At 35.0% G+C, this 12,445-nt stretch overlaps 2 protein-coding genes across 2 annotated transcripts; one reads left to right on the top strand and one right to left on the bottom strand.

Moving 5' to 3' along the window:
* Nucleotides 1–190: 190 nt before the first annotated feature.
* UBC22 (ubiquitin-conjugating enzyme 22) lies at nucleotides 191–5,791 on the top strand. The gene is made up of 7 exons (XM_086425115.1): nucleotides 191–348; nucleotides 2,391–2,563; nucleotides 3,095–3,239; nucleotides 3,326–3,403; nucleotides 3,699–3,811; nucleotides 4,140–4,243; nucleotides 5,275–5,791. The coding sequence occupies exons 2-7, from the start codon at nucleotides 2,561–2,563 to the stop codon at nucleotides 5,645–5,647; spliced, it is 816 nt and encodes a 271-aa protein (XP_086281241.1). The 5' UTR covers nucleotides 191–348; nucleotides 2,391–2,560; the 3' UTR covers nucleotides 5,648–5,791.
* Nucleotides 5,792–6,381: 590 nt separating this feature from the next.
* LOC147383767 (calmodulin) lies at nucleotides 6,382–7,950 on the bottom strand. The gene is made up of 2 exons (XM_086425116.1): nucleotides 7,772–7,950; nucleotides 6,382–7,104 (listed from the first exon to the last, which is right to left on the bottom strand). Exons 1-2 carry the CDS (start codon nucleotides 7,845–7,847, stop codon nucleotides 6,731–6,733), a joined length of 450 nt encoding a protein of 149 aa, XP_086281242.1. The 5' UTR covers nucleotides 7,848–7,950; the 3' UTR covers nucleotides 6,382–6,730.
* Nucleotides 7,951–12,445: the final 4,495 nt, after the last annotated feature.

Raw genomic sequence — 12,445 nt, 5'->3', positions numbered from 1 at the left:
GAAAAAAGAACTATGGTTCTATGTACATGCCACATCAGCCAAGAATGAGAAGGCTTTCTAATTAGAAAATCAGGACTAAACTTTTTAAAAAATATTTCTATTTTCCAGTGGAGAAGTCTGGACTGCCACTTCAGAAAATCCCTACCCAAATAATATAATAAAATAATATAAATTAGGTATATAATGACACGTCATTTCCTGTATTTATTTTGATCTCTATTTTGGTTCAAAACTTAAAATAGGGATTTTTTTTCATTGTTCCCCCAATCATTCGATTTCGAAGAGAGATCACTTTAGCCTTCAAGATCTCTCTTTTTCTCTGTCTCTCTCTCTCTCTCTGTTCTTCAGGTTTGATCTCTCTCTCTCTCTGATGTCGTCGCTTTCAATCTATTTGATGATGCTTTACTTTTTCGTGTTCAAATAGAGATAGAGAGATGCTTACATAGTTTAATTACTGTCTTAGGGTTTCTTTTGTTGTCCTTTCGTGACTATTCGATGAATATTTGCCGGTATTTGGGGTAAAAATCGGATCTTATGTTCTTTATTGCTCGAAAGATCTGTGTTTTTTACTGGTTAAGGGTTTGTTTGGATCGGTATTCGTGTTCCCAGAAAAAATTTTTTTTTGAAGAAAATTGGGGATTTAACAAGCCTCATCTTCTTTGTGTTTCGAGTAATTTAGGTTTGATTTTCTTTCTCAGCTTTTAGCTAGTTTGTGAATGTTTCGATGAATATTTCTTGGTAATCTAATGATCTTGTAAAAAAAATTGAAACTTTCTTTATTTAAGTGTTATTAGTGGGAGTTTAAAGAATGGGATAATTTCATTGTTGTTGGTGTTACTGCTACTTTTTTTTTTGTTGTTGCAAAATGGGTCTCTGTTTCAATGGATTTATGTGGTTTATTTTTACTAGATAATCAGAGTTATAATGATAATCTTGTAGTGGTTTGGCCACTTTTTCGAATATCTGTACTTTAATGTTACAATGGCATTTGTTTCTAAAGCCTTGAATGGAAATTTGAAGAGTGGAAAGGTGTTTTTTTTATGTTTGTTGGTTGCAAGTCTATATTGCAATGATAGTGGAACCAAATGCCGGAATCAGTAAACCCCAAAATTTTAATAAGGTTTTTGGATTCTGGATAATAGGGTTTTTTAATTTTGCAAAATGGGTATCTGTTTCAATGGACATATGTGGTTTATTTTTACTAGATAATCAGAGTTTTAATGATAATATTGTAGTGGTTTTACAACTTTTTCGAATATCTTTACTTTAATGTTATAATGGCATTTATTTCTAAAGCTTTGAGTGGCAGTTTGAAGAGTGGAAAGGTGTTTTTTTATATATGTTGGTTGCAAGTCTATATTGCAATGATATCGGAACCAAATATCGGAACCAGTAAACCCCAAAATTTTAATAGGGTTTTTGGATTTTGCAATATGTTGGATAATGTAGAAGAAAATAATTATCTTCATTCAGTAGTCTTATATTGGATTATAATAGATATGTTATAATTAGGGCATGCATGACTGCTATATGTTAGTTAACCTTGGAGGTTTCCCTAGGAAACTTAGAATATTCTTATAGTTGATGATACATTTTAATTCTCATAATTTTTTGGTATATTTTAATTATGTTGGGGAAGCGGATCAAAATCTACCACGATTACTTATTCTGTTTGAAGAATCCATGCAATTTTACGGGTATTATTTGAAAGAAAGGCTACTAAGTACAGAATTTTTTTCTTATGAAAGGAGTGGAGCCATTTGCAACTTGTGTTTGTTAATCTTACTGAAGGGCTACACACAGATGTGTCTTGACGTCCCACATTATGTCTCTATTAAGAAATCATTGTACGAGGTTTTGTGGCACTTGTTTGTCTTGATTGAAGGAACTTTCTTCGCAAAAGTACTTTATTTAGAAACTTTCTCGATATTGGAGAACCTGTTGAGGTCTTGAACTGAGTTCAGAATTAGTGATTAACACATTGAGAGTGATGGGGAGCATATGATGTAAGCTCATACCTCATTATTCGATTTTCTAAATAAATGATCTTTTTGATCGAGCTTTTGTTTTACTTACTGTCGTTCAACCTCTTGTTAGATAAAAGTGTGTCATGAAACTATTATTACTTTTTGTCATATTCATGAAAAATAATTTTCAGTGTATTCAATGCCTTGATTTTAATCAATCAAAAAAAAAAAAAACCTTGATATTAGTTTTAGGGTAGTTGGAAATTTTTAAATCCAGTGTTCTAAGTCATTCTTATGAAGGAATGTAAGCAGATTCTTTTGTTTTGGGGTTTTTAATTTCTGAAAGGCCATGATGACAAATCATTCTCTTTAATTATTCATTTAAGAATGATGTCCAATGTATGCTTATTTCAATTTTTTCAGGTCTGGTAGATTTTGAGCGGAGCTTGGTGCTTGGTTGGTAGTCTGTTGGGCTTAGTTTGGCATCACTGAAATTAGAGAATATTTTCGTGCAAGTCCTGATTTCTAATTAGAAAACTAATCTGAGAATTTTCAGCCTCATCTTGTGAAAAATACCTTTTGTCATTTGGGCTATGGTAAACGTTTGAATCCTTTTAACTACTTTTTCTGTCTTGGTAGTTTTACATTTTATGCAAATTATCTGTACAAAATTAATGTCCGAGTTGTGTAGATTGCACATATGGTTCTAAAAACATCATATCCATGCATGTAGTTGCTCTGTGGGCAGTCCTAGCTACAGAAAACTAACCTAGTTGGGGTGGCTTTAAGCATCCATTTAATCACATTTGTTTGGATAGTCGGAGAAAAATTTCAGTGAGTAGTCCTGAAAATATTTGTAGGGCAGGTTGGTCACAGGGATCTAGTGGGTTGGTTCATGATGTTGGAGATCTGGGAAGCATTGAACATGGAGTCACCCCCTCCGCCCTTGTATTTGTGGCAAAGTGTGCAGCTTTGGCATCTATAAAGCTTAGTTACGGACTGTAGGTCTAAGAGAATGCTGTTTGGCATTCAACTTGGTGCATTTATCTTAACTGTTTGCTTTTTTAATTCGTTTAACATCAGTGCAATTTATAATTGTTATTAACTTATTATTATTTTTATGACAGGCAACTAATGAAAATTTTCCACCAAACGTAATAAAGCAACTTGCAAAGGAATTGAAGAATCTTGATGAAACACCACCCGAGGGCATTAAAGTAGGCATCAACGATGATGATTTTTCCACCATATTCGCTGATATTGAGGGTCCAGGTATGTGGTCTTCTCATATTTCTTGCCAACCCAATGAATTTTCCTGGCTACTTGGTACTGAATGGGAAGAGAACCTTCATTTGCAGCTGAAACTCCATATGAGAACGGTATTTTCCGAATGAAGTTGTTACTGTGTCATGATTTTCCCCAATCCCCTCCCAAAGGTGTGTTGTACTCATAAAACCTCACAAAACGTTGTTTATGAAATCGTAAAATCTTTACCAATTTAAGACTAGCCTTACTCTTCAATTTATTCAAAGTTTCACAATTGCTATAGAAGAGAGCCTCCTGGATGGGAGTCGGTGCTTGATGGACATTCATTTGTCTTCTGCCGGGTCTTGTTTTTGGAGATTCTTGGCCATCGACTGTTGTGAAGATTTGAATCATTGTCTTTGCAATGTTTATCTACTAGGTGCTCAATACATGTCTTCTCACCTTCCTTGAATTATGATTTTGTAGGCTATTTCCTGACAAAAATCTTTCATCCTAACATTGCAACCAATGGTGAGATTTGTGTCAACACACTGAAAAAGGACTGGAATCCAAGTCTTGGGTTGCGCCATGTTCTCCTTGTAAGGAAGATTGTTTGTTTTCATCCTATATTCTTTGTCTCTGTCTTATCTTTTGTTTCAATTTCTTTGGGTCTTCTGCGCAGCTACGAGGAAATATCTTTCAGAACTCTTGTTATAATTGGAGAGCTACCCAAACCCTCTATTTTTTTCCAAATAAAAAAAAATCCAACTAAATTTTTTTTTTTAAAGTACTCTTTACTTTTGTACCACCAAACCTCCCTATTTTCTTCCTTTTTTTTCCCAAAATGGGGGTTTCAAGGATGTGGTGGTGGTAATGGTGGTGGGGTGGCTTACTTATCTTTTTACTGATTTGTGTTGAGGATAACAGGTGGTCAGGTGTCTTCTGATAGAACCATTTCCAGAGTCTGCTTTAAATGAACAGGCTGGCAAGATGTTACTTGAAAATTATGAGGAGTACGCCAGGCATGCCAGGTTAGCAATTCTTATCTTGTTTGTTTGTTTAACCCCATGAGCTTTGATGTATTATTTTTGGCATGGAACCTGGGAGGGACACCAACCCCCCCACTATGTAAGGAACACGACCTCTCATACAAAAACACAGACTTATTGTTGTGGATGGACCCATGAAATTGCCATATTTAATTTTGGGAGCCATAGTAAGTGACCATCTTTGCATCACGTTTAAGTTTCCAAGCTTAGTATTCCTTAATTGTTATAATTCGTTGTCAATGAAAAGAGATGGAGTCGGCCAACAATTGTACTATCGAATTGATTACTCACTTGTTGATGGGTCCTGACACCCCAAATTGTAACGAGTCGTGCTGGAGTGACCTCAATATTAGACCTCATATCACACGTCTTGATGGGAAAGTGGATAAAGAACCATAGATGCATGCTTTTTCACTCATATCTCCAGGAAAAGTCCAGGAAAAGCATCTATGGTTTCCATACACTTTCACTTTAGGGTGTGCGATGCGAGGTCACTTTCAGCATTATTCAATTGTAATTTGCCGACTATGAAACCTGCCTTTGCCACTTATCTATATAAAAAATTAAAAAAAAAAAGAAGAAGAATTGATTACCCATTTCTTTTGGTGGGTTACGGCCACCCCCCAAATTGGAATTGTGGTCTATGAAACCTGCTTTTGCGACTTATCGAGGCAAAGAAAGGGTAGAATTATTATTGTCAATGAAAAAGAGGGGCGGGCGTTAAAATCGAATTGATTACTCACACTCACTTCTTGGTGGGTCCCGACCCACCCCCCACCCCACCCCAATTGTAATTGTTCTCTGTAGAACTTGCCTACGCCAATTATCTATCAAAAAAGAAGAAAAGGAAATATTGTAGTTGTCAATGAAAAAGAGAGGTTACAATCAAATTGATTGCTCAGACATTGGTGGGTGACCCCCACACCCCACCCCAATTTTAGTAACACAAAAATTGGACTGGACATTATTAGATTTTTTATTACCAACTCATGTAATCATCTTCTTTTATGCAGGCTTTACACAGGAATTCACGCGCTCAAGCCAAAACCCAAGTCCAAGACAGGAGCTATATCAGTGTCCACTACTGCCCTGAACGTAGACCAGACGAAGACCAACTCTCTAAATGTCGATCACACCAATGCTGTCTCCAGTGCTACTACACCACCATTGTCGTCCTCTCTTCTGTCTACTTCTGCAGCAGCAAGTAAAGGAGGAGGAACCACCACCAACTGTCAGGATCAGGATCCAGCAACCAAGACCGTATTAATAGGTGGGTCCGTAACAACATTACTGAAGAAGGAAGGTGGTGGTGGTGCCGCCGCGAAAGCTCAGGCAGCAGACAAGAAGAAGATGGATGCTAGAAAGAAAAGCTTGAAGAGATTATAGAGAAAAGAAATGAAACAACAAGCATTCCTAAATCATTAGGACGAACTATAGAGGTTGGCCAAAAAAGAATAATTGAACATGGGCTGGAATTGTGGTTATGTACACTGGATGTTTCTAAGTTGGAATGTGATGTTTCTTTGGCTATTTTGCTTTTCTTATGAAATACAGTAACCTTATTCATGATTTAAATTTTCGCTCCGCTCAACGTTTTCTAAAGAATATTTTGTTTTTGATCTTAATCTCATAAAACAAAATGAAAATCCATATTGGAAAATTTTAAACTCATTAAATAAAGAATCTGTTAATTCAGATTTTGAAAAATTGTGGTCTAAATGATGAGTTACAAAAAACCAAAATTTCAAACTCTTAACATCCTCTCCAAACATTTCCCAGCCAATAACAACCATGATTTTAAAACTCGTCTGAAACCTAGGCGTATCGCCCGAGTTAACTCATCGGAGTTGAATGAGACCAACTCACAAGTTGCTTTTTTGACCTAGATTTGATACCTAACATTTAATTTTTTGAGTTTTTGAATGAGACGTCTCAATTGTATCAAAACACTAGACGAGAAGCGAAACTGAGTTTTAAAACCATGATAACAACCACTGAAGCTTTGATTTGTTTGCACCAAAACACAAGCTAATAATGTATTGAGCGTAGCAATGTCCAAACCACATGTCAAGAAGATCCATTTTAGAACAAAATTCAAAGCTTTTAGAGAAATCTCACAATACAAGGAAAAATAATTAGGATTTTAATAAAATTAAGAGTCAAACACAATGGACGACAACCCCAATCCTTAAAAAAGTCTGCAAATTTAAAGAAATAAAAGGGAAGAATACTAGGAATCCATGCTACTACCCTACAAGAACAAAGCAGGCCGAGGCGAGAAGAACACAACTAACAGAACCAACCATAAACAAACCTCCTACCAATATATAGACACTACAATAGCTTTTTCACTTTTCTTCCACAAACTAACACAATCGAGAATTTAAATACCTGAACAAACATAGAAATCTCATTATAATTTTCTGCCTTGTTCCCTTCTTTTTTTTCTTCCTCCCTTTGTCTGTTTTCTCACTTGGCCATCATGACTTTGACAAACTCCTCATAGTTAATCTGTCCATCACCATCGACGTCTGCCTCACGAATCATCTCGTCAACCTCCTCATCAGTGAGCTTCTCGCCAAGGTTGGTCATGACATGACGCAGCTCAGCTGCAGATATGAAACCATTCTGGTCCTTGTCAAACACACGGAACGCTTCCTTGAGTTCCTCCTCAGAATCGGTGTCCTTCATCTTCCGTGCCATAAGATTGAGAAACTCTGGAAAGTCGATTGTCCCATTTCCATCAGCATCCACCTCATTGATCATGTCCTGGAGCTCTGCCTCTGTTGGGTTCTGCCCTAATGAACGCATCACGGTTCCCAGCTCCTTGGTTGTGATGCAACCTGTGGCAAGGTTCAACAAGCTTTGTTAAAACAGTGTCTTAAGTTTTTCTTTAGTTAGGCGAGGTCAATGGGGTCTGCCATGAGTATTTTACATGTAAACGAAAACATGGGGGGATCCGTAAAAATTACTCTAAATAATAAAGGATCCACCAATTTCTGATCAATGGAGCACTCTTCCTGTGAAATTAACACAAAGAATCTCAAAAAAAAAAAAAAAAAGGTTTTTTTTATTTTTATTTTAAAAAAGATGGAATCTTGAATAATAAATATATATAAGTATTTCATACACATTTATATCGAATATCAAATCAGAAATAGAAACATCAAATCAAAAGCAAAATCTAAACAGTCAGATCACGACGTACTTTTCTACACGATTTATGCGGATCGTAGACGAATTAACGACATATAAGAACCAAACAAAATTTCCGCATAGAAACAGAACCAGATCTATACTATTCAATAGCATTTGCCATAAAAAGACGCAATCAAACCCTAAAAAATCAACAATCTGTATCAAAACAGCACAAAGGATTTGAAAAACAACAAATCAAGAGCTATATCAGACGAAAAATTCTCAAAAAAATTGAGATGAACCAGAAAGCCTAAAAAATGCATGAATCGAGATGAAAAAAAGGTGAGAAATTTAAGATCGAAAGAATCTGACCGTCTCCATCCTTATCGAACAAGCTAAACGCCTCCTTGAACTCAGAGATCTGATCTTCTGTGAGCTGATCCGCCATTTTTTCTCAAGAAATCAAGAAAATGAACGAAGAAATTCTATTCGACAGAAACAAAGAGAGATCTTGCTCTTGTCTCTCCTCCGTACAATTAGGGTTTTATATGAGAAGCAACCTTCCGCAATTGATTTATCGAACTGAAAACATCTACGATTACAAAATTACCCTAACCTTTCATTTTAATTACTGCTGTATCCTGATCTATTTTCTTCTTTTTTGTGCTATTAAAATGACAATGTTACCCTTCACTTCCTATATTACAATACATGATTTCAAAACTCGTCCAAGACTGAGATGTATCGCCTGAGTCATCCCGATATCGCCCAGCAACAAGACGGATGGACAAGTCAATGTATCGAACAAAATTTAAAACCCACATTCATTTTTTCTTATTGTTGAACGAGACGCCACAAATGCATTAATGTGTTGTAAGTAAAAGTTGTTTTGGCCTCATAGAGTTTGATAAATATTTGATGTACTATGGTGTTTTTTAACTCATTACATTCCCTTTGACCTCGATCTTTCTTAATACAAATCTCTAGATGTAATTTCTGCAATCATTTCGAGATCCGCAACCTCCCCGCTAATATTCCCTTGCTCCTATGATTCCTCTTTAGGTGTACCTACACTACAGAGCCTTTGAAGCTTAAGTCAGTCCACAATTTTTATTTTTATTTTTACAGAATTTTAAGTGCAAGGGATTTGTGTACCTTTCAATGGCATAGATGTACCCCTTTTATAGATAATGTTAGATGTTCTCAAATCCAACTTTACATCACTTAGTAATCGTTTTAATTAGAATTTTCCTATTTTAAAATCTCTATCCTTTTAGAATCCTTCTTGTAACAAGTTTCATCTAAATGTACTCCCAAATCCCTAGAAATAATGATCTAGTGTAGTTTGAAATATCACACTATTTGAAGGAAGATTCCCTCAACCTCATGTCTTATGGTATCAAGCCCATTAACTTTCGAGCCTCTGTCCTCTAACTTGTCATACTTTAAATCATCTTCCCCTAGCTTACCAACTTGGTGTCACCCCTCTTTTGACGACTTCAACATGTCTCAAGGTGACATGTGTTGCAGTCTAAGAGCTTGTAGTTTGACCCTCCACAAAATCCATATTAAATATTAACCTATTTTTTCTAATTAAGTTTTGAGTCGACAAATGCATCAGGTAACTAAGACCTCTAACCATTATAGAATCTCCCCCCTCGACGCTTGGGCTTATGATGCCACTTATTTTGACACTTTGATATTTGTCTCCAAAATCGATTATCTTCAACTTTAGAATTACATATCTCCTTAAACCTTTATACCTCAAAAATAAGATAAGATTCTAAGGAAAGTTGAAGAGATTATTTTTTGGTGAAAATAATTAAACGTTTTCGACAAAACGTTGAAAAGAAGGTCTAATAAGATTAAAATATAATTTATCATAGAAATCGAAGAGTTTAATAATAATGGATTTTCATGAGAAAATGAAATCTTTTTATCTAAAAGTTAAAAAGAAAAAGACATGTAGGACATTTTCTAAATCACTTATATAAGACTCAGGTGTTTTACTTCATTCTATCTCAAATATTTCACCAAAACCCCAAGAAGTACAATTAAATCACTCAAAAAGAAAGGTTTGTAGGGGTGTTTTTGTCATTTTAAAATTCTGTTAACTCTAAAATAAGTTGAATATATTTTCGGGTCAAAAAGATCTTTATAAAAGACATAGTGGGCATAACTGTAATTTCATATAGGAAATAAAAATGATAAAAATAACTATAACTTTAGAACGATTCTTTAAGCTACGCGGTCCTCACGCGGCATGTCCGTTGACCACATTAAAGGTCGGCCACGTCATCACCCGTTGCTCTCGCAGTATTCCAACCGAATCAGAGGGTAAACTGACCAAAATACGCTTTTCTTACAATCTAAGCATAGATTGCTTCGTATGGGCCGGGTGTCAATGGGTCGGATCAGGGTCCATCTGGACCTAACTAAATCCAATAAATATATATGCGATTGGATTTTTTTTCAAACATCAATTTTAGGATCCAAATCCGATTTGATTCACATAATACAAATAAATTTTTTAACAGTAAAACAAAATAATTTCTATTTTTTTTCTCACCCAATCTCTCTTTATCTTTTTTATTTTTTATTTTTATTTTTTCACAATAGTATATCATCGCTACGATTTAATCTCAAAAGTAGTTCAAGTCAATGTTCTTCATTGGGTCAGTGGGGATCCATTCATCCTTTTGAGGTAATTATCCACCCAAGATCATGGTTTTAAAACTCGTTTTGACATCTCGTCTCGTCCATGAATGAGACTGATCTGAGTCATCTTGGACGAGATATCCGATTTATTTGAGTTGTCTCATACAAAATTTAAAAAAAAAATGCCTTTGAATTAGAACAAACTATGTTTTTTAGAAGACTTGTCAACTCGTCTCGTTGGGGGATGGTAATGAGACAACTCAGACAAAATTTAAAGCCATTTTCAAGATGAAGAACAAAATAAATTAATGGAGAAAGAATTACTTTTTCCAATTGCCCATCATATTTATAGAAAGAAACCAAATCCTATTCTAATTACATCTACTATTTATAGTAACCCTCAAAAAAAGTAAAATCATAATTACTTCCTAATTGGATTAAGAATCCTAAGTACATTAAAACTCTCTTTTGCCACAACTTCAGAATCACAATCATGTTAAGTTATGTACGACAAAGTTATGCTTAAATTACTATAGGCTACGTATGTAGCTCCTCTTAGATCATAGGTGGATCTGTCCAAATAAAGAAAATGAGGTCGTTGCATGAATCAAAGGAGAAAGAGAGATTCTCTAGAGAGATGGATGAGAGAGAGAGCAAGAGAGTGCTCAAGTAAAGGAGAATGTGTTGGCCTTCGAAGATCCCTCATTTGTTGTCCTAATAGCATATTTATAGGCCAAGGGATAGAAAATGACTGAAAGGGCCCCTATCATTTGACATCCCGTAATTTAACATATTGGTTTGATAAAAATGTGTCAAATAAGCAATCGTGTGAGTTGACTAATTTATTGACCTTCAAACCTATGTCATATTTGTCCCCATATTGATTGTACTTTTATCACCTCACTCACGACCTGTCAAAGTATTTTGTACCATTTATAGTTGCATTAGAGAAAAATAAACCTTAATGTTTTAGTTAGAAGGAAAGTAAATGTTGGGAAAAAAATTACAAGAATTTGGATAATGTCAACGATATGTATGAACACATTTTCAATAACAAAATAATTGGCTCTAGATAAGTTGAATAGATGAATATTTCGTTCAATCGATCATACACCTTTCAGATATTGTTTTGATCATGATGGTGATGATTATTAGAGATTTAAATATTGCCAAATCAACATTTTTGTCTATTATTAATGTATCCCTTAGTTAAGACGCTTTTTAATGCACTGATGTTTTACATTTTTTTACCATCATAAATGTGGAGGCTTTTTAGGATTTTCACTCTTCGAGATGTGTGAGATTCTTGAATAAATTGATTGATCTATGATCCTATGACTCTACTTTATGAATCCTTGATCTCCCAAGCTTTCTCCCTAGACGTCGTTGACGAAGTGTACTCCTGATTCTTTGAAGGTTAAAGGAAGAAAGATGAGGCTCCAATATGACGCCTACAAAAGGTCCTCCAAAGTTTAAGTTAGTAAAAGATATGGAAAGTAGAAAAAATGATGGAAGTTGGAGATAGGGAAGACAATGAATAATGAGTTGCAAAGGGATTATTTGTTTTTTATGTGTGAATGAATGATTTTTCTGAACCCTCTCTTAGTCTTTGAGATTTTATAGTTCTGAGTCTAAGATGTGTGTCACCACGTTATTTTGATTTTTGTCACCTGGGGATCTAAGGTGGATGGGGGCTTCTGCTTCTGTCCTTGATTGTTGTGCCTCATGCCTCATAAATGATAATACTTAAGTTCGACAAGTAGTGCTTTGATGTATTAATTCCTGAGTTGAATTGATTTCACTTTTTTGGAGTTAGTGAGTTAGAAAATGCCACTGCCAACCTTATTCTAATAAGTACCTACGGATATCGGATTTAATATAGAGATTTGACGCATGATCAAGCCCTGATCGTCATAAATTCTTTATTTTATTGTTCTCGAGTTTTTCCCACCCCAAACTAACAAAATTTCGTTATGAAACGCTCTCTTGATTGATCAGACTCATTAACCTCTGAGCTATGTCTTTTACATTAGCTCAGATGATTTGATGTCTGGACTAACTTAGATGTTCTTTGATTATAATAATTTGCTCAATTAATGTTATATCATCCAACTCATGACAATCTTCGAATCTCGTTAGTTGATGTTTGATATTTAGCCCAGACCCACTGAATAGAAATGACACCTATCCTTATCCCAAAGTGTGAGAGAAATGAGTTCCACATTAATGTGTGCTCTTACCATGTTAAGAGAATCCAAATGTTTAATTACATTAAATTAACACATCTTTAAATGAATAATTTTTTAAAGTCGAGCCAATGCACTTGACTAATAGTTGAAAAATATGCGATAGACCATTTAAGTATCTCGTTTCATTTGGAATTACAAA

This window comes from Akebia trifoliata, chromosome 15 (genome assembly GCF_017979445.1).
Source record: "Akebia trifoliata isolate Shusen 1 chromosome 15, ASM1797944v1, whole genome shotgun sequence".
NCBI classification, from domain to species: domain Eukaryota; kingdom Viridiplantae; phylum Streptophyta; class Magnoliopsida; order Ranunculales; family Lardizabalaceae; genus Akebia; species Akebia trifoliata.
Note: the sequence above shows the minus strand (reverse complement) of the source record. Positions and strands in the feature narration are given on the sequence as shown.